The sequence below is a fragment of the Lepidochelys olivacea genome, assembly GCF_965140295.1.
Source record: "Lepidochelys olivacea isolate rLepOli2 genome assembly, chromosome: 3".
Classification (NCBI taxonomy): domain Eukaryota; kingdom Metazoa; phylum Chordata; order Testudines; family Cheloniidae; genus Lepidochelys; species Lepidochelys olivacea.
The window spans coordinates 165095900-165114306 of NC_140413.1; the positions used below are offsets into that span (position 1 = coordinate 165095900).

The following is an 18407-nucleotide window of genomic DNA, read 5'->3' on the forward strand; positions in this document are numbered from 1 at the left end:
AAAATTTATCAAGTGCCCAAAATACACAGTGTACATAATACACTTTGAAATATTGATGTATGGGAATATTATGCAAGGAGAATTTCCTGATAAAGTGAGCCCTGCATGGTAACTGTACGTGTTTCAGGCCATACATACGGCTCAAAAAAACCCTATCCCAATTTATCATTCAAACTATTGGTAATCTCTATTTTCTGAACTAACCGTGATCATATGTTGATACTAAAAATACCTTTCAGTGTTCAGATCTTGGGTAATTCATATTCACTAAATTGTGAACAACTGCTTCTTCCAGACTTCTAAATCTCTGTTAGTGTCCACTCATATCTTTGTAAGAGAGAAATATGATAGCTGTGTGGTTAAAGTGAATGCCCAAAAAGGTTGAATTGTTGTGATTTTTTACAAGCTATTATTCTTTGTTCTTGTGGCTGGAATTTCCAAAATAAGCCAATAAATAAATACATGAACGTGCTCCTCCTAAAAGGATCTCATCCTGGGTAATTCTGAGCTTCCTGTCTGTGGAGCGCTGAGTACCTTTAATCATCACTGTAGACCATAGGAATTAAAGTGTGGGCAACATCTCTCAGGAGGTGCTCAGCCCCTTGCAGGATCAAACACAACCTGATTTTTTCAGTGCAAACAGTTAATGCATCTTACATTGAATTTCCTACATTAAATAAAATAGGAGTTTTCTAACAATTCTATATTATATTTTTTTCATATGCATTTGGGACCTGATTTTGGATTCTTTGGATATTCCCAAAATTGCTTTGATGTCAGTGAGAAATTGGGTGTGCAAGGATTGCAGGATCAGACCCTTGCTTACTTAAATTGTTTCAAACCTTTTACACTATCTATGAAAGTAACTTGGATGATTTTTCTCTTCACTCAAAAAAGAATCTATGGGGGGTGGAGGAGAGGAAGATACATAAAGCCCAATCCTGTAAACATGAATGTACATGCTTATCTTTAAGCACATTTGTCTCGTTGACTTCAGTGAGATTATTTGTGCTTAAAGTTAAGCACAACAATAGGATTGTTTACACAACTAACTGTAAATATTCTGATTTCCCTTGTTACCATGTGTAAATAAGTCTTATTTACCAGTCCTGTGCAGTGAACTTTTACAAAGAAAAGCTACCTATTTAAAATATATGTTTGAATTATTTTTTTAAACTGGGTTTACAAGTAACCTCAGTCTGTTGTCATTTTGTCTGAAGAAATGTGATAACAGAAAATGTAACTGTGTACTGCAATGTTATGGAATGTGAACTGTTAGAGTTAACACAACTGTTAAATCTTACTAATGATTCTATCACCAGTAAAATACATTAGCACCAATAATTTTATTAAAGTAGGTCATTCATCTAGAATAAAAAGGTGGAAGAATGTGAATTAAATGCCAAGCGTGCTAACTCCCCTGTACTTGTTAACATTGAATGTGATGCCCTGTAGGCCTTCCTCAGTATCGTTAGGAATAGATTACCTGTCAGGAATATGTATGGCATATTCAAATAAGCACTGCGCATATTTTTAAAACTGATATGATATGAATCCATGTAGACCAATTTTAATAGTTCAAAATGAGTCATAATTCTTGTTAACAATACAGTTATTTTTAAAATTTGCAGCAATAGTGGGCCTTTTTTATTTTCCTTATTGAAATTAAATGATATGCCTTAGGTGAGCCATTCATCACTGTTAAAGGAACTTGCCTTCTGTTGGAGTTCTTGAGTTTTTATTCATCTATATAATGCATTTTCTACCATTTCAAGAGATGCTTTTCTACATATGAGTTTCTAAATGTATTATATTTATGCATTTTTTAAAGGGATGGAAATATTTTGTTAGGACCTAAGTTGTTTTTTCTTTTACTGGATGCCACAATTAAACCATGGTATCATATTAAAAGATTTTCCCACTGAAAAGTAACACACATACACACTTCAGAGTGGTAGCCGCGTAAGCCTGTATCAGCAAAAACAACGAGGAGTCCTTGTGGTACCTTAGGGACTAACACATTTATTTGGGCATAAGCTTTTGTGGGTTAAAACCATGCATCTGATGAAGTGGGTTTTAGCCTACGAAAGCTTATGCCCAAATTAATTTGTTAGTCTCTAAGGTGCCACAAGGACTCCTAGTTGTTTGTACACATACACATGTGAGATAGCATTTCTCAAATAATAATTTACTTTGTTTTCTTGTGAGGTAAATGTTATAAACTAAAATTCAGCTGCAACCCCCAAGGCAGGGATAAAGCAATGAATTTGAAAACAAAACTAACAGAACTACAGGATGAAGTATGAAAAAAACAATTTAATTTCTAATGTATTGTAAATGTTAACTGAATCATATATTTAGACAAAAGCATTATTTCATCTTGAATTATGGAAAACATTTTTGTATCCCATAAAGACTCCCAATAAACTCTGGTAAATACGTGTAATCAATATTAAAATTGAATTATGATGAGTAAAACTCATAGAAATTAGTCTAATTTGCAGTGTTTATGTATATGTCATCAAAATGAGTCGACAGCCCTCAGCACATGTTCTGCCCATCCGTTTTGTATCATCTCTTGTAGTTAAGAAGATAGGCCTTGTAACAAGTCATCACCTACATCACATTTAGTTTTTGCCAGAGATTTTAAAATGTGCTTGAGATGAAAATAAATCTATCTAAAAAACTGTATATGAAAACCAACAAAAACCATGTTATTTCTGAAATATAAACATACAAAAAATAGCTGTTAATGTTTCTGTAGTTTTGTGCAGCCACCTCAATGCTGCTGCTATTAAAAATTGTGGTGGGAAAGAACTTGAAAAAAACAACCCTAAAATATATAGTTTGTATTGAATTTCTGTTGACTTTCTCCTTTTATTAATAACTTTTTCTCTCTTCAGGCCTCAAGTGTGATCGTTGTAATTTTGGATTTAAAGTCAGCAGAAATTTTAATGAACATGGATGTGGGCCTTGTCTGTGCAATATCTATGGCTCACTGAACCAATTCTGCAATCCTCTTACTGGGCAGTGCAATTGTAAAGACGAAACCAAAGGGCTTCAGTGTGACACCTGCATGGACAACTTCTTTGGGCTGGATGCTACTGGCTGTAAGACTTGTGACTGTAATATCGCAGGATCACTTTCTGGAATGGTTTGTAATGCTACGACAGGGCAATGTGTATGTAAACCTAATGCTGGAGGAAGACAGTGCAGTGAATGCTTAGATGGGTATTACAAAGTACAACAAAATAATTCCTTAGCCTGTCTGCCATGTAATTGTGATAATGCAGGTACAGTAAATGGCTCTCTTTTGTGTGACAAATCAACAGGACAGTGTCCTTGCAAAGCTGGTGTAACTGGGCTTCAATGCAATCAGTGTGTGCCTCATATGTACAATCTTACCATTAGCAACCTTCTCGGCTGCCAGATTTGTGACTGTGACTCACTGGGGACATTAGCAGGAACAGTTTGTGACCAGATTAGTGGACAATGTGTATGCCTGCCTAATCGTCAAGGAAGAAGGTGTAATCAGTGTGAATCAGGTAAGGAAATTGGAAGAAAATTTCTTGTTACATTCTGCAGTATTCCAAAATCAGAACTGTCTTTTCCTTTATTACACTGATCCTTTTTTGATAGGGCTTTAGCCCTGATTCACCTCTAATTTATACAGACTTGTTTTCCATACTTGTATATCTCCATAGACATAAATGAAGTTACTTCTGATTTGACTGGTGATTTCTTATAGGAATTGCAGTAATTGGGGGTCTTGAGAAGGGAATTGAAAGATAGTTTCCTCAAAGATCAATTCAGGAAGGGTCTTCCATGCATGAGCGGTTAGTACGGAGGAAGTTGTGGAGAGATTTGTAGGAACAGCTTAGAGGGCTGGCAAAAACAAATTGTCCTATAAGTGCATCTGGTTGCACCATCATGTTGGGGATATGCAGGTTCTCACAAGGGCTAAGCAAGGATTGGCCTTATAAGCAGCTGAAAATGCAATTGGTACATCACAGTGCATTGAAACAATTAAAGAATTTCATTCTGCATTACTGTAAATGGAGTTTATATCTGAGTTCATGATAGTGGGTAGCATTATAATTATCTTTTTATTAATTTTTAGAAAACAGGTGAATATAATGAAACCCCATGTATTATTAACCTAATCTGTTAAAGAGAGAGATTTAGTTCAAGTTATATTTATAGGCAGTTTGTTAAAGTAGCAGTGCACATTAGAAGGTACATTGGAGCCCCAATTGTTTTAATATGCCATTCAATAACTTGAACATAGGTTAAAAATGCAGCTTACCCTCCATTAGTATTTTTTTACATTAATTTAAATTATTTTAGGTACGTATACTAATAAATATAGCACTATTGTGTTTTTTTCCATTCCTTCCCCAGTTCTATCTGACCTGCTGACACTCTATAGCAGGCACTTAATCAGAGAGCAGGCTGGGGTTAGGTGAAGGAGTGATGTCAAGGCTTCCTGAGCCAGTGACCCACCCTTGTCCTTGAAAAGTGAAGGCAAGGGTTTATGTAGATCTATAATGGTTTAAAAATGTCTAATGGATAGTATGAACAGAATAGCATGTGGAATAACCTACATGGCACACGAGGAAATATTTTCACATACTTGTTTGTTTTTAAAAAAATATTGTTATGAGAAAGTAATTTGTCTTGTTTTACTAAGAAATGTATACAAATGTGTAAGTGATTAGCATTGAGTTTACTGCTTTATAGATGAGTTTGATTCCTTAACATTGGAAGGGCCACGTCTTATACTCGTATTAAATAGGAGTTTTGTGTTGACTTCAGTGAGAACTGGTTTGGACCCTAATAATATCACCTAGCCTAGGTCTTATATAGCTCTTTTCATCAGTAGATCTCAAAACACTTTACAAATTGAGCCAATATCATATCCCCATTTTATGGATGGGGAAACTGAGTCACAGAGCAGTGAAGTAACTTACCCCAGGTCACCCAGCAAGCCAGTGGTAGACTTGGGAATAGAACCCAGCTGAACCAGAGTCCCAGACCAGTGCACTGTTTGCTGGACCACATGATAGATGCTGATATTAGGGTACATTCAAAGGAGGGAGGAGAAATTATGATGATATACAGTAGTAATCTGAAAAAGATCTTTTGAGGTGTCAGTACTAGATTATCACTCTCGTAAAAATGAGGGGATTTTTAAGGTGGGGAGTAATGTGGAGGAAGAGGACGGTAAGAAGGCAGAAAGGAATACATACCAGTGGATGAATCACTTTGGATGACTGAACTTAATCTTGCAGTTTCTAGATCGGCTATTTAAATGTAAGCAGTGTCAGGATGAGCTCCACCCTGACATCTGGTGGTGAGGTGTGGCAAGTTGTGGAAAAGAACTTCAGGGGCCGATCTCATTTGCATAGGCACACCCACCACGCCTAGAATGAGACCATAGCTGCCCAAATGGTCACTTTGGCTGCTGTGGGATCCCCAGTGTCTCTGTTATTGGGGCAGGAAGAATAAATTGCTATTACCCTGATTATGGGAACTGTGCTTGGAACTGTACGTGGCCTTTTGTTATGATGGAGGGATTCACCATCAACTAAGTAGCACTCGCTAGGCAAGGGTCATGGGTTCCAAAACTGTGTGAATGGAGAGAGGCTGGGGACAAGTATTAATACTTGGTGGCATGGGCCCCTTGGTGAGGGCCTTACATGCTGATTGCACTTCCTCCTCTCTCCACTGTGGAATATCAGAGCTAATTTTGATTTCATTAGAAGTCTAGTTATAGGCTGCTGAGCTCACTTTGGGCTGACAGTGCACCAGCACTGGGGCTCCCCTACTATAAGCTGAATTCACCTAAGAGCTGAAATCACTGAGTGTTGTGTTAAGTAGTGGGGGAGCCTGAAGATATATTGTGGAGCAATTTGCGGGACGGCTGGTGAAGCAGTTCGACGCGGAGCAGTGTGTGGATGGCAGGAGCTGCTTGTGGGCCGTGGAGCTGAGTGAAGGAGTTCGTGGGGCGGCTGGCGGAGCGGAGCGCAGCTGAGTGAAGGAGTTCGTGGGGCGGCTGGCGGAGCGGAGCGCAGCTGAGCGAAGGAGTTCGTGGGGCGGCTGGCGGAGCGGAGCGCCGCCATGGAGCTATGGGGCGGTCAGCTTCAGATCACGTAAGGTGCCTCTTACCCCTGTCCCATTTCCACCCAGATTGGGAGGTAAAGCTCCGCCGATAAACTTTCGAACTCTGGGGCTGCCCTGACCAGGGACAGAGACTTTTGGGGCATTGGACTTTTGGGACTTTGGGTGATTTGGGGTTGCTGGACTCAAGAACCAAAGGGAAAAGGGCATGCCCCAATTTGCCTGGGGTGGGGTTGTTTTTGCTCATGGGTTGTGTTATGAATCCTGTTGGTGGTGTTTCCCCAACATAATGCCACATTGTTTCTCTCTGTTATTAAAAGACTTTTGCTACACTCAGACTATGTGCTTGCGAGAGGGGAAGTATTGCCTCTTGGAGGCGCCCAGCGGGGGTGGTATATATTGGTCCCAGGTCACTGGGTGGGGGCTCGAGCCGGTTTGCATTGTGTTATTGGAATGGAACCCCTAGATATTGAACCCGGCCCTTGTTGCTGCCAACTCTGACGGGCAGAAGGGTTACATTTTTGGGGGCTCGTCCGGGATCGCCTGGGTCAGTACCCCTCGCAAGCACCTGTTGAGTGATCCACTACATTGGGAAACAATTTATATTTTTTTTGTTTGTGCTTATATTTTGAGGAAGTTACTGTTTGTATAATGGCTAATATGTCAGGTTTGTTGGGCCCTGGCTCAGCAGCTTCTAGCTCAGAGGCTGCAGCCTCGGCTGATGATTGGACAAAAGCTCTGGGGCAAATATTGGAAAAGGTTGTGCTTCCCCATGCTGAGTCAGACTCTTGTCGTAAGTTAAGATTATTTGCTGGGGAGGAGGAGTTTGAACCCTGGTTAGAGCATACCACTGAAATGCTGCAAGAGTGGGCCGTACCAGATGCAGAAAAGCGAAGATGCCTTATAGAGAGCCTTGGCGGCCCAGCATTAGATGTGATTCGCACCCTGAAGCTCATTGACCCTGGGGTCAGTGTGAAGGACTGCCTAGAGGCCCTTGAACACAACTTTGGGAGCGTAGAGGGCCCTGAAGACAGCTACTGTAAGTTCCTTAATTCCCGACAACAAAAGGGCGAGAAGGCTTCAGCCTACATACAGAGACTGGAGAGACTGCTTCAGAGAGCTGTCATGAGGGGAGCAGTGACTGCTGAGCAGATGGATCAGACCAGACTGGCTCAAATTGTAAGAGGAACTCAGTATCAGAACCCGATTCTACTTCATCTCCGGCTAAGAGAACGACGGGAACATCCCCCAAGTTACTCCCAGCTGATAAAAGAGGTCCGAGAGGAGGAAGAAAGGCAGGCTGCCAGTGAGTTTTGGGAAGCCCAAACATCGGAGCCAGCCAGCACAACACCACTGCAAATGGCCAGTGTACTGATGGTGAGCACCAGAGAGGAACTTGCCCAACAAATGCAGGTCCTGACGGAACGGATAGCTGAGCTGCAAAGTACCGTTGACCGAGTTAAGACTTCTAGGAATAAGAAGCCTCAAACTGTGGCGATTGAGAAGCCCGCACTTAGAGCCACCATCCCCCCCAGGCGAAGGGGGAAAGGTCAATTCTTCTGCTACCGATGTGGTCAGGATGGACACAGTGCTGCCAAGTGCCGTAATGAAGAAAACCCCTCCTTAGTGTATGGAAAGCTGAGGATCAGTTGGGAGAGATCCGGTAGCTGCCAGAGGGTCTGGGGACGGGGACCCCCCAGGTCTGCAGGATTTGAAGATTCCCCCAGAAAAGACTGTCCAGCTGGGATCCCTGCAGGACTGATAGGGCCTCGAGCAGAGGTCATGGTGAGGATCGAAGGGGTGGAGTGTAAAGCAGTGCTTGACACTGGATCTCAAGTGACTATTATATTTCAGTCATTCTACCAACAGATGCTTAGGCACCTGCCTATACAGCCACTGACTGGCCTTGGCCTATGTGGCCTCAGCATGGATGAATACCCCTATCAAGGGTATGTCATAGTGCACCTGGAATTCCCAGAGGAGGTTGCTGGGGTAAGAGAAGAGGTAGACACAGCTGCCTTAATATGCCCTGACCCTAAAGGGACTTCTGATGTGTCTGTGCTGATAGGGACCAACTCCAGTCTCTTCAAGGTACTCGCGGATTACTGCAGAAGGCGGGCTGGGGACCAGTACCTGAATACCCTGATGATCCATACGCTTTGTGCTGAAGCCTATAGGAAAATTGAGAGCGCTAAAAGGGACACATCTGAGCTACCGCTTGGGGCACTGAAGTACGCGGGCACAACCCCCTTAGTAGTGCCTGCAAGGACGGAGCAAGAAGTGCTTGTCATGAGTACCTGTCTGAAAGGCAGTAAAGGGACGTTAGCAATGATAGAGCAGCCGATGGGAGGAGAGCTCCCTGAAGGAGTGCTGGTCCCCAGTGGAGTCATAACCCTACCTGCTGAAGCCCAGGAAAGGGTGACTATATTGATTGCTAATGAAACGAGTCGTGATATTTTTGTGAAGCAAGGACAAAAGATAGCAGACCTCTTTGAGCCTGAGTCGATTGTAAAACCCCAGTATGAAACTCCAGTTTCGGCAATAGACCCAGCAAAGTTTGACTTTGGAGATTCACCAGTGTCCGAGGACTGGAAAGATCGCCTGAGGAAGAAACTTTGTGAAAGATCCAAGGTGTTCTCACTGCATGAGTGGGATGTGGGATGTGCAAAAGGAGTAGAGCACAATATCAGACTACATGACTCTCGACCTTTCAGGGAGAGATCTAGGAAGATTGCTCTCTCTGAGATGGAAGATGTGCGACATCATCTTCAGGAGCTGGCTGCGAATGGCATCATTACAGAGTCCCGCAGCCCATACGCCTCACCCATTGTGGTAGTCCGCAAAAAGAATGGGAAAATCCGGATGTGTATTGACTACCGCACCCTAAACAGCCGTACTGTGGTCGACCAGTACACTATGCCTCGAGTGCAAGACGCCTTAGACTGTTTGCTGGGAAGCCAGTGGTTCTCTGTGTTGGATCTTCGAAGTGGATACTACCAGATCCCTCTGGGAGAAGAAGATAAGGAGAAGACAGCCTTCATCTGCCCATTAGGGTTTTATGAGTTTGAACGCATGCCCCAAGGGATTTCTGGAGCACCTGCCACCTTTCAACGTCTCATGGAGAAAGTTGTGGGAGACATGAATTTACTGCAAGTGTTAGTTTATTTGGATGACCTGATTGTGTTTGGAAGAACCTTAGAGGAGCATGAAGAAAGACTTCTTAAAGTGCTTGATAGGTTGGAGGATTATGGTCTGAAGCTTTCAATTGACAAATGCCAGTTCTGCAGAACCTCAGTGAAGTACGTGGGTCACATTGTGTCCCAAGAAGGTGTGAGTACTGATCCTGATAAAATAGAAGCACTCACTACATGGCCACGTCCAAGTAACTACAGAGAACTCAAGACCTTCCTTGGATTTAGTGGCTACTACCGCAGATTTGTGAAAAACTATGCTACGATTGTAAAGCCTCTGAATGATCTTACCAGGGGACATCAGTTCAGCAAGAACAAATCTAAGTCCAAGAATAAGGGGAGGTCCCCAAAGCCTCCTGTGCAGAGACACAATGGCCCCTTTGCACCATTTGGGCCACGGTGGGATGAGAGATGTGAAAGGGCTTTTCAAGAAATCATTACTTGCCTAACTCATGCTCCAGTCCTAGTTTTTGCTGACCCAAGCAAACCATTTATCCTGCATACTGATGCCAGTTTGGAGGGTCTGGGAGCAGTCCTGTACCAGGAAGTGGAAGGCAAATGTAAACCTGTAGCCTTTGCCAGCCGAGGATTGTCTGATAGTGAAACTCGCTATCCCACCCACAAGCTGGAGTTTTTGGCCTTGAAATGGGCCATCACTGAGAAATTTCGAGACTACTTGTATGGTGCTCAGTTCCAGGTGTGGACAGATAACAATCCACTGACTTATGTGTTAACAAGTGCTAAGCTGGATGCTACAGGGCAGAGATGGGTGGCCGCCTTGGCTAGCTATGAGTTCAGCATTCAGTACCGATCAGGGAGAAGCAATGTAGATGCAGATGCATTGTCCAGGCGTCCGCAGGCTCCAGAAGTTGCTGTGATACCCACAGATGGAGTGAGAGCTATTTGCAGTGTGAGTCGCCGAGAGCCAGAGGCCCGTGAAGACTTTCAGGGATGTGTTGCAGAAGCTTTGGGCCTGCCCCCTGAATGCATGCCTTCTGCTTCGGTGAACTATATTGCATTAGACCAATCTCCTTTGCCCATGCTCAATGCGGCTGACTGGCAAGAAGCCCAGCGGCAAGATATTGACATTCGTGATACACTACTTGCCAAAAGGGAGGGGCGAAGCCCAACTGCGGTTGTCCCACCTAACCCGGAGGGTAAACTACTATTGAGAGAATGGACCAAACTAAAACTGATTCAGGGAGTGCTACACCGAATGACCACTGACCCTTTACAAAAACAACGAGCACAACTAGTACTGCCAAAAAAGTACAGAGCCCTGGCCATGAGGGCCCTGCATGATGACTTTGGGCATTTAGGGATGGAGAGGACCCTGGAACTTATTCGTAGTAGGTTCTATTGGCCCCGAATGGCTGAAGATGTTCGCAGGAAATGTGAGACTTGCGCTCGATGTGTTCAAAGGAAAACTCTGCCCACGAGGGCTGCATATCTCAAGAACATCACCAGCAACAAACCTTTGGAGTTGGTATGCATTGATTTCTTGTCTGTAGAGGTAGACAAGAGGAATGTTGGAAACATTCTAGTAGTGACTGACCATTTTACACGGTATGCACAAGCATATCCCACACGTGATCAGAGGGCCACCACCGTTGCTCGAGTATTGTGGGACAAATATTTCTCAGTCTATGGATTCCCGGCTCGGATACACTCTGATCAGGGGCGGGATTTTGAGAGTCACCTTCTGAAGGAGGTGCTGAAGATAGCAGGAATTAAAAAGTCTAGGACAACGCCTTATCACCCCCAAGGTGATCCTCAGCCAGAGAGGTTCAATCGAACCCTATTAGATATGTTGGGAACTTTGCGACCAGAGCAGAAGGCAACCTGGAGCCAGCATGTCGCATTTCTGGTGCATGCCTACAATGCCACAAAGAACGATGCTACGGGAGTCACCCCATATCTCTTGATGTTTGGGCGAGAACCAAGATTACCCATAGACTTGTGCTTTGGTGTATCAGAGGATGGAGATAGCTATGAAACTCATCAGCAATATGTATCCCGACTAAGAGAAAAGCTGCGGGATGCTTATCGCTTAGCTACCGCTGCGGCTCGGAAGAACGCAGACCGCAACAAACATCGATATGATGCTAGAGTGCGTTCGCAGGAGCTCCAGCCGGGGGACAGAGTCCTGCTGCGAAATTTGGGTATTGCTGGCAAACACAAGATAGCTGACAGATGGAAGGCAATACCTTACCTGGTGATGGAAAAGCTGGGAGATCTGCCGGTCTACAAGATCAAACCTGAAGACGGTCCAGGGCAAATAAAGACGGTGCATAGAAACCTTTTGCTCCCTGTGGGGGAATTGGTAAGCACCCCTTGTGAGATGGGCCACGGCAGGGCCGCCGGGCAGAACAGAGGTGCTAGACCAAAGCCGCCATCCAACACAGACAGTGGGCCCCCTGCAGCTAACTTACCCCTATTCTGCACATCTGAGAGTGAGTCTGAGGAGGAAGACACAACCCTGGTGTATCCTGGGATGGAGACAAGATTTCAGTCTCGATCAGCTGAACCAAACGAGAGTTCTCCCTTTTCCGCCCTAAACCCATTGGCGGAACTATTTAGGCCCCTTTCTGATACCCCGGTGCTGCTGATGAGACCCCCCTGTGATGACAAACACAGGTTATTGGACAATGGGGACAGACAGGTAGAGGATGTCCTGGGCACCTTGGACCCTCCAGCGTTAGAACTAGGAGTGCAGGGGCCTACGCCAGTAGCCGAGGGACCCTCCAGGGAAGCCTCTCCATCCGTCACTCAAGAGGATGTTCCCCTTACTTCGGCAACAGAGATTCTCAATAGACGAGACAGGGTGATAAGACCAGTGAAACGGTTAACTTATGATGCACCTGGGGTGACTAGTGAGGAGCCAATACATTTAGCACACAGGCTTGTGGAAGCTAAAGTGGGCTTCCTGAGGCCCTTTGGAGGAAACCAATGAGTTGGTATAAAGGGAGTGTGATTTGTCGGGACGACAAAGTCTCGGCTGGGGGGAGGATGTAAGCAGTGTCAGGATGAGCTCCACCCTGACATCTGGTGGTGAGGTGTGGCAAGTTGTGGAAAAGAACTTCAGGGGCCGATCTCATTTGCATAGGCACACCCACCACGCCTAGAATGAGACCATAGCTGCCCAAATGGTCACTTTGGCTGCTGTGGGATCCCCAGTGTCTCTGTTATTGGGGCAGGAAGAATAAATTGCTATTACCCTGATTATGGGAACTGTGCTTGGAACTGTACGTGGCCTTTTGTTATGATGGAGGGATTCACCATCAACTAAGTAGCACTCGCTAGGCAAGGGTCATGGGTTCCAAAACTGTGTGAATGGAGAGAGGCTGGGGACAAGTATTAATACTTGGTGGCATGGGCCCCTTGGTGAGGGCCTTACATGCTGATTGCACTTCCTCCTCTCTCCACTGTGGAATATCAGAGCTAATTTTGATTTCATTAGAAGTCTAGTTATAGGCTGCTGAGCTCACTTTGGGCTGACAGTGCACCAGCACTGGGGCTCCCCTACTATAAGCTGAATTCACCTAAGAGCTGAAATCACTGAGTGTTGTGTTAAGTAGTGGGGGAGCCTGAAGATATATTGTGGAGCAATTTGCGGGACGGCTGGTGAAGCAGTTCGACGCGGAGCAGTGTGTGGATGGCAGGAGCTGCTTGTGGGCCGTGGAGCTGAGTGAAGGAGTTCGTGGGGCGGCTGGCGGAGCGGAGCGCAGCTGAGTGAAGGAGTTCGTGGGGCGGCTGGCGGAGCGGAGCGCAGCTGAGCGAAGGAGTTCGTGGGGCGGCTGGCGGAGCGGAGCGCCGCCATGGAGCTATGGGGCGGTCAGCTTCAGATCACGTAAGGTGCCTCTTACCCCTGTCCCATTTCCACCCAGATTGGGAGGTAAAGCTCCGCCGATAAACTTTCGAACTCTGGGGCTGCCCTGACCAGGGACAGAGACTTTTGGGGCATTGGACTTTTGGGACTTTGGGTGATTTGGGGTTGCTGGACTCAAGAACCAAAGGGAAAAGGGCATGCCCCAATTTGCCTGGGGTGGGGTTGTTTTTGCTCATGGGTTGTGTTATGAATCCTGTTGGTGGTGTTTCCCCAACATAATGCCACATTGTTTCTCTCTGTTATTAAAAGACTTTTGCTACACTCAGACTATGTGCTTGCGAGAGGGGAAGTATTGCCTCTTGGAGGCGCCCAGCGGGGGTGGTATATATTGGTCCCAGGTCACTGGGTGGGGGCTCGAGCCGGTTTGCATTGTGTTATTGGAATGGAACCCCTAGATATTGAACCCGGCCCTTGTTGCTGCCAACTCTGACGGGCAGAAGGGTTACATAAAAAAGACCCAGAGAATCCCAAATCTGCTAATACAACATACTAGCCCTGTATTTAATAATTATAACACAATGAGTTATGATAACATAATAAGAATACCCAGCTCTAAAGATTATGCATTCTTTAAAATATTATTTGTTTACAAACTGATCTGATGATAATAGTGGTCTTAAATTATGGAACTATGGAGCAATTTAATCGGTTTCAAATAATCTAACCATGTCTGTTGGCTTTGCCTTAGGCCAAAGACAACAAAATGTACTGCAAGCATATCCGTAGCCATCACAGACTAATTAAAAGCATGTAATTAATTAGGTAAAAATGGCAACCATAAAAATATATTAAGGGTAGGTTAGATTGATGGGACAATGCACCTATTTTAACTCCGTTTCCTGAATAAATTTACTCTATGATTTATAGCATTAAGTCAAGTTGTTTCAGTGTTCTCATTTCCCAGTGTATTTACTTAAAATAAATTCAAGTAAGAGACCTAAAATTAGCCTCAAAAAGATAGATATTTGCACTCCAACTTTCAAAAAATCTCTCACTTCGATGTGATTCAAAATGTCAACACATCCTCATGCCTTCTCGCCCTGTTTTCTCACCCCTTGGAGAAAGGAGATCAATTACTTATGTTTCATGGAAGAAGGGGAGAACTGGGGGAACCTCAGGTCTCCTGGTTTGTTGTTGATTTATAAAGAATCGTTTTCTTGCATAGATTTTTATTTTTGAATGAAAAAATATTAAAATTTAAATATTGAAACTTGAGGGAGGCACTGTTTGCTCAGTTATTTTAATTAGTGGTGTACGGAAAGCAGGAACAACCCTTTTTAAAAGAAGAGAACCCCTTTTTACTTCTCACGTGAATTTAATGCCTATGAGAGGCAGTGGATTTACAGCCCTGAAGAATTAAAGCCTCTTCTAGCCACAAAACAGGTACAGTAGTATATGTCCTGGACCTGTCTTCATCCACCATGTACATGCCCTGTCAGCAAACTTCCCTGCCACCCTGACCTGGATGGGCAAACTCTCCACAACCATTCAGGCCTTAGAACCTGTGCTGAGCAGAGGCCTTGCAACAGGAAGGCATTTAGGAGTCTCTCGCTGACCAGAGACCACAACTTTCCATGCAGCCGCTCAGGGCAGGCCTACACCACCACTTATGTTGATATAATTTATGTCACTCGGGGTGTGTGAAAAAGCCACCCCCCTGGGTGATGCAAGTTACAGCAATGTAAGCGCTGTCCTCACCAACATTATGTCAGCGGAAGACACTTTCCTGCCGACATAGCTTCTACCTCTCGTGGAGGTGCAGTAATTATGCCAACGGGAGAGCTCTCTCCCGTCGACATAGAACATCTTTACCAGATGTGGCACAGCTGCATCAGAGCAGCTGCACCAATGTTGCACTTCTAATGTAGACTAGTCGTCAGACTTTGACTTGAGAGAGAATTTTCAGAAGTGCCAATGACACATTTTCAAAAGTGCCTAAGTGACTTTAGGAGCCTCTCTCACGTTTGAAATCGGACTCCAGTCCTAAGTCATTGGAACTAGACGCTTCAGCTAGTTTGGAGGAAACTGACTATAAATCTCAAGCAGCCATTTCTTAAAGCCTCTCCCCAAAACTACTGTTTCTGGTTAGCAACAGATGGATGAATGCCATGAGATGCTACACAGGACTACTAGGAAACTAATGGGTTCTGCATGTTACAAATGTTTTGCGCAATTACTGGGCTGTTAGTCTCTAAAGATTAGATATCAGGGAACATTGTATAGAGAGAACCTCCTGATGAAAGGGGATGATGCAATTCACCAGGGCTAGAGGTCTGCCAGCTGTTGAAATGTTGAGGGATTTAAAAAAAAAATTCTTCATTATTGTATTTTTTCCTCATTTTCTGCCCCTCCCCATCCCACAATAAATAGTCATTTCATTAGTGGAAGGGGAGAGCATAGGGCTTCTCAATCAGATCCCTTCCTACCTCGCCATTGCAACTGATGATCATATACAGTGTGCCATGGTCAGGTGCTACAACTAGTAGCATAGACAGGGATCTGTTTTGCTCCCACTGTGTGGTGAAGCAAAATAGACAATATGCTGCCTCTGTCACCGGCAAGGAATTCTGGTCTGACTGTCAGGATTTCAGTTGCATTTCTATTCTCTTGCCATGCTGGCCAGGACAGTGCTTAGCCCAACATGTGCAACATCAGTTTGCAATCTGATGCCTCTTCTATCTTGTTTTTTGGTGATCTAGGACTAAATTTTTCAAAAGTGACTTCTGGGTGCCTATACTGAAGCATGTCAAATGGTCCTAATTTTCAGAGAGCAGGCACTGACCACTTTCTTAAAATCAGCATCCCCAACCTGTCTCTAATTGGGTATTCAGAAACAGAGGCACCCAAAACTGAAAGTCATTTATGAAGATTTAGACCTTACTGTGTATATTCAGAAAAAAAAAAACCTTTTTCAAATAGTCCTGTTTATGAATCAGTTTTTTTCTTCCATTCCCCCACCTCCTATATTTATATTCTTGTTTCTAAAATACTTTTTAAAAAAATCTGATGCTTTTGAGGAACTTTGTAGTGTCACCATGATAAAAAGTTTATAAATGATTACTAACAGAGATATAGTGCCAGATTCTTACCTGCTCTAAATTGGCATAGCATTATTGACTTCAGGATTTAGGATCTGGCCCTAAACTGGTAACCTTAACTATAGAGTTTGTTGCTGTAACAGTTATAATAAAAGATGAGCAAATGCTTCCAATGAGCAAGTCAGCTCAGTTGAGATTCATTATAATACTTTAGACTTACCCGTGTATCTGTTGCTGTCCTTTGTTACTTGTAAATATTATGCTAATTCACTAGTGGATAAGGGTCTGTCTTTTTCTAGATTGCACTAAGGTCTGCCTAATATTAATGTTTAGGACTCTCTCAGCAAATTATAAATTAGATACCTACCGAGATGCTCTGACCTTTTGCATGAGGTCTAGGGTTAAACTTGTTTCCTATCTTCCAGGTATACTCTTGCAGTTGAGTTGTTCATTGTGCTCAAGAGTGACATTGCTGGGAAATGGCCTCCTCTATTTATGTACAGGACAGATACTATACTGTACATGCAACTGCAGATGAGATAATACATGCTGCCTCACTAATAACTTCAAGATATTCAGTCTCTGTGATGGCTCAGTTCTGGGCCTCTCTGGAATAAAGTGCCAACAGTATGGTTGTTTTATGATGCGAATGTGTGTTAACTGGAGACTGATATCACTTGACTGTCCATTTGAGATTTATGTCACTGAGGACCAGAAGCTAAACTTGAACAAAGACTTGAGCAGTAAAATTCTAATGTTTTCAATTTGTTTAGTTCTTTTGCTATTTGGATATGAGCTTACAACACAACACTGCTGCAAAGAAAGACAATTCCACCCTGGGGGTGTATATATAAAGGTATCGCTTGTAAGACAAAGGAAATAATGCCTTGGTTAGATAGCACATTACAATGCAATTTTGGGCCCTTCATTATAGAACAGGACATCAGAAAGTTAGATGGAGAGTTCATGGACAACTAAAAAAGATTCAGCAACTGAAGAACATGACTTAAAAAGAGAAGCTTACTGAACTTTATATAATCAGGGAGGAAAAGTGACTAAGAGGCCTATGAGAATGCTGCAAGAGTGTATGAGAGAGGGGAAAATTCTTCTCAGTCATTGTGAGTCATACCATAAGGAATAATAGAAAAATGTTGACAGAGGGATGCCCCCTCCCACCCAAATATTCTATTTTTGTAAAGCACTTTGAGATGTATGGATGAAAAGTGTTATATAAGGGTTAGGTGGCATCATTATATTAGAACTGGCTTTATTTAATATATTTATTAATGTTTGGGGAGAGGGGTAAACAGTGCGGTGACATACAATTAACGTAGATATGTCAGGACTAGACAAGAACTCCAGGAAGGAGAATGGGCAGCACAATAAATGAAATTCATTGTTGACAAGTGCCAGGTAATGCATACTGGAAGAAATAATTCAAACTACTCATACACACTACTAGATTCTAAATTAACTATTGTCACTCTGGGAAAAAGGCCAGGGAAACTTAAAAGTGAACCTCTGCTAAATGCACAGTGAGGCAACTCACCCCCTGCTAAAATAATGTTAGCATGTATAAGTAATGAGAGAGGAAATAAATGTTATGCTTATAAGAAGCACACAGGATGTTTTTTGGGGAAAAGGCAATTACAGAGAGAGAGAGAGAGAGAGAGAGAGTGTCCTGCCAGTCGATGTTATAGTTACCAGTCCGGATCAATCTAGTGGCCAGCTAGGTTGATCATGGGTAGGTAGGAGCAGGGTTCTGTCGGTTGCGACACGATGCTCTGGGGAAGTCTTGGCAGGATGAACCCAAAGTTTCATGGCAAGGCACCCTCTTTATATAGTGATTTTTTTTTATTGGGACCAATGAGTTTTGCACCGTCATGCTGTAATTAATTGTTGTTTGATGAGTGCTTGTTTTTTTTAATTTTTATTTTTTTAATTTTTTATTTTTTTTTTCTTAATTTTTTTAGGGAGTTACCCCGTGCTGATTTCGATCACAGCTATCTTGTCCCTGTTGATAGGTGCCTGTCTTATTTTTAGAGTTGTTAATTTGCCCTTTTTTGACATTTTAACAGGGGGCATGTTGTAATCTTCTGGCACTCTTGCGTCCATCCTCGGTTCCTCCCTAGAACATTTGGTCCGGTAATGGCCTTTACACTTGTTTTC

The 18407-nt window shown here is 43.5% G+C and overlaps 1 protein-coding gene across 2 annotated transcripts in view; it reads left to right on the forward strand.

Moving 5' to 3' along the window:
* Positions 1-18407, forward strand: part of USH2A (usherin) — a gene marked incomplete at its 5' end in the record, with an annotated part of 586511 nt that overhangs the window by 98557 nt on the left and 469547 nt on the right. For both annotated transcript variants that reach the window (XM_084623291.1, XM_084623290.1), the window contains one exon: positions 2904-3545. In XM_084623291.1, the coding sequence (XP_084479417.1) occupies positions 2904-3545 (642 nt within the window). The remainder of the gene's footprint in view (positions 1-2903; positions 3546-18407) is intronic.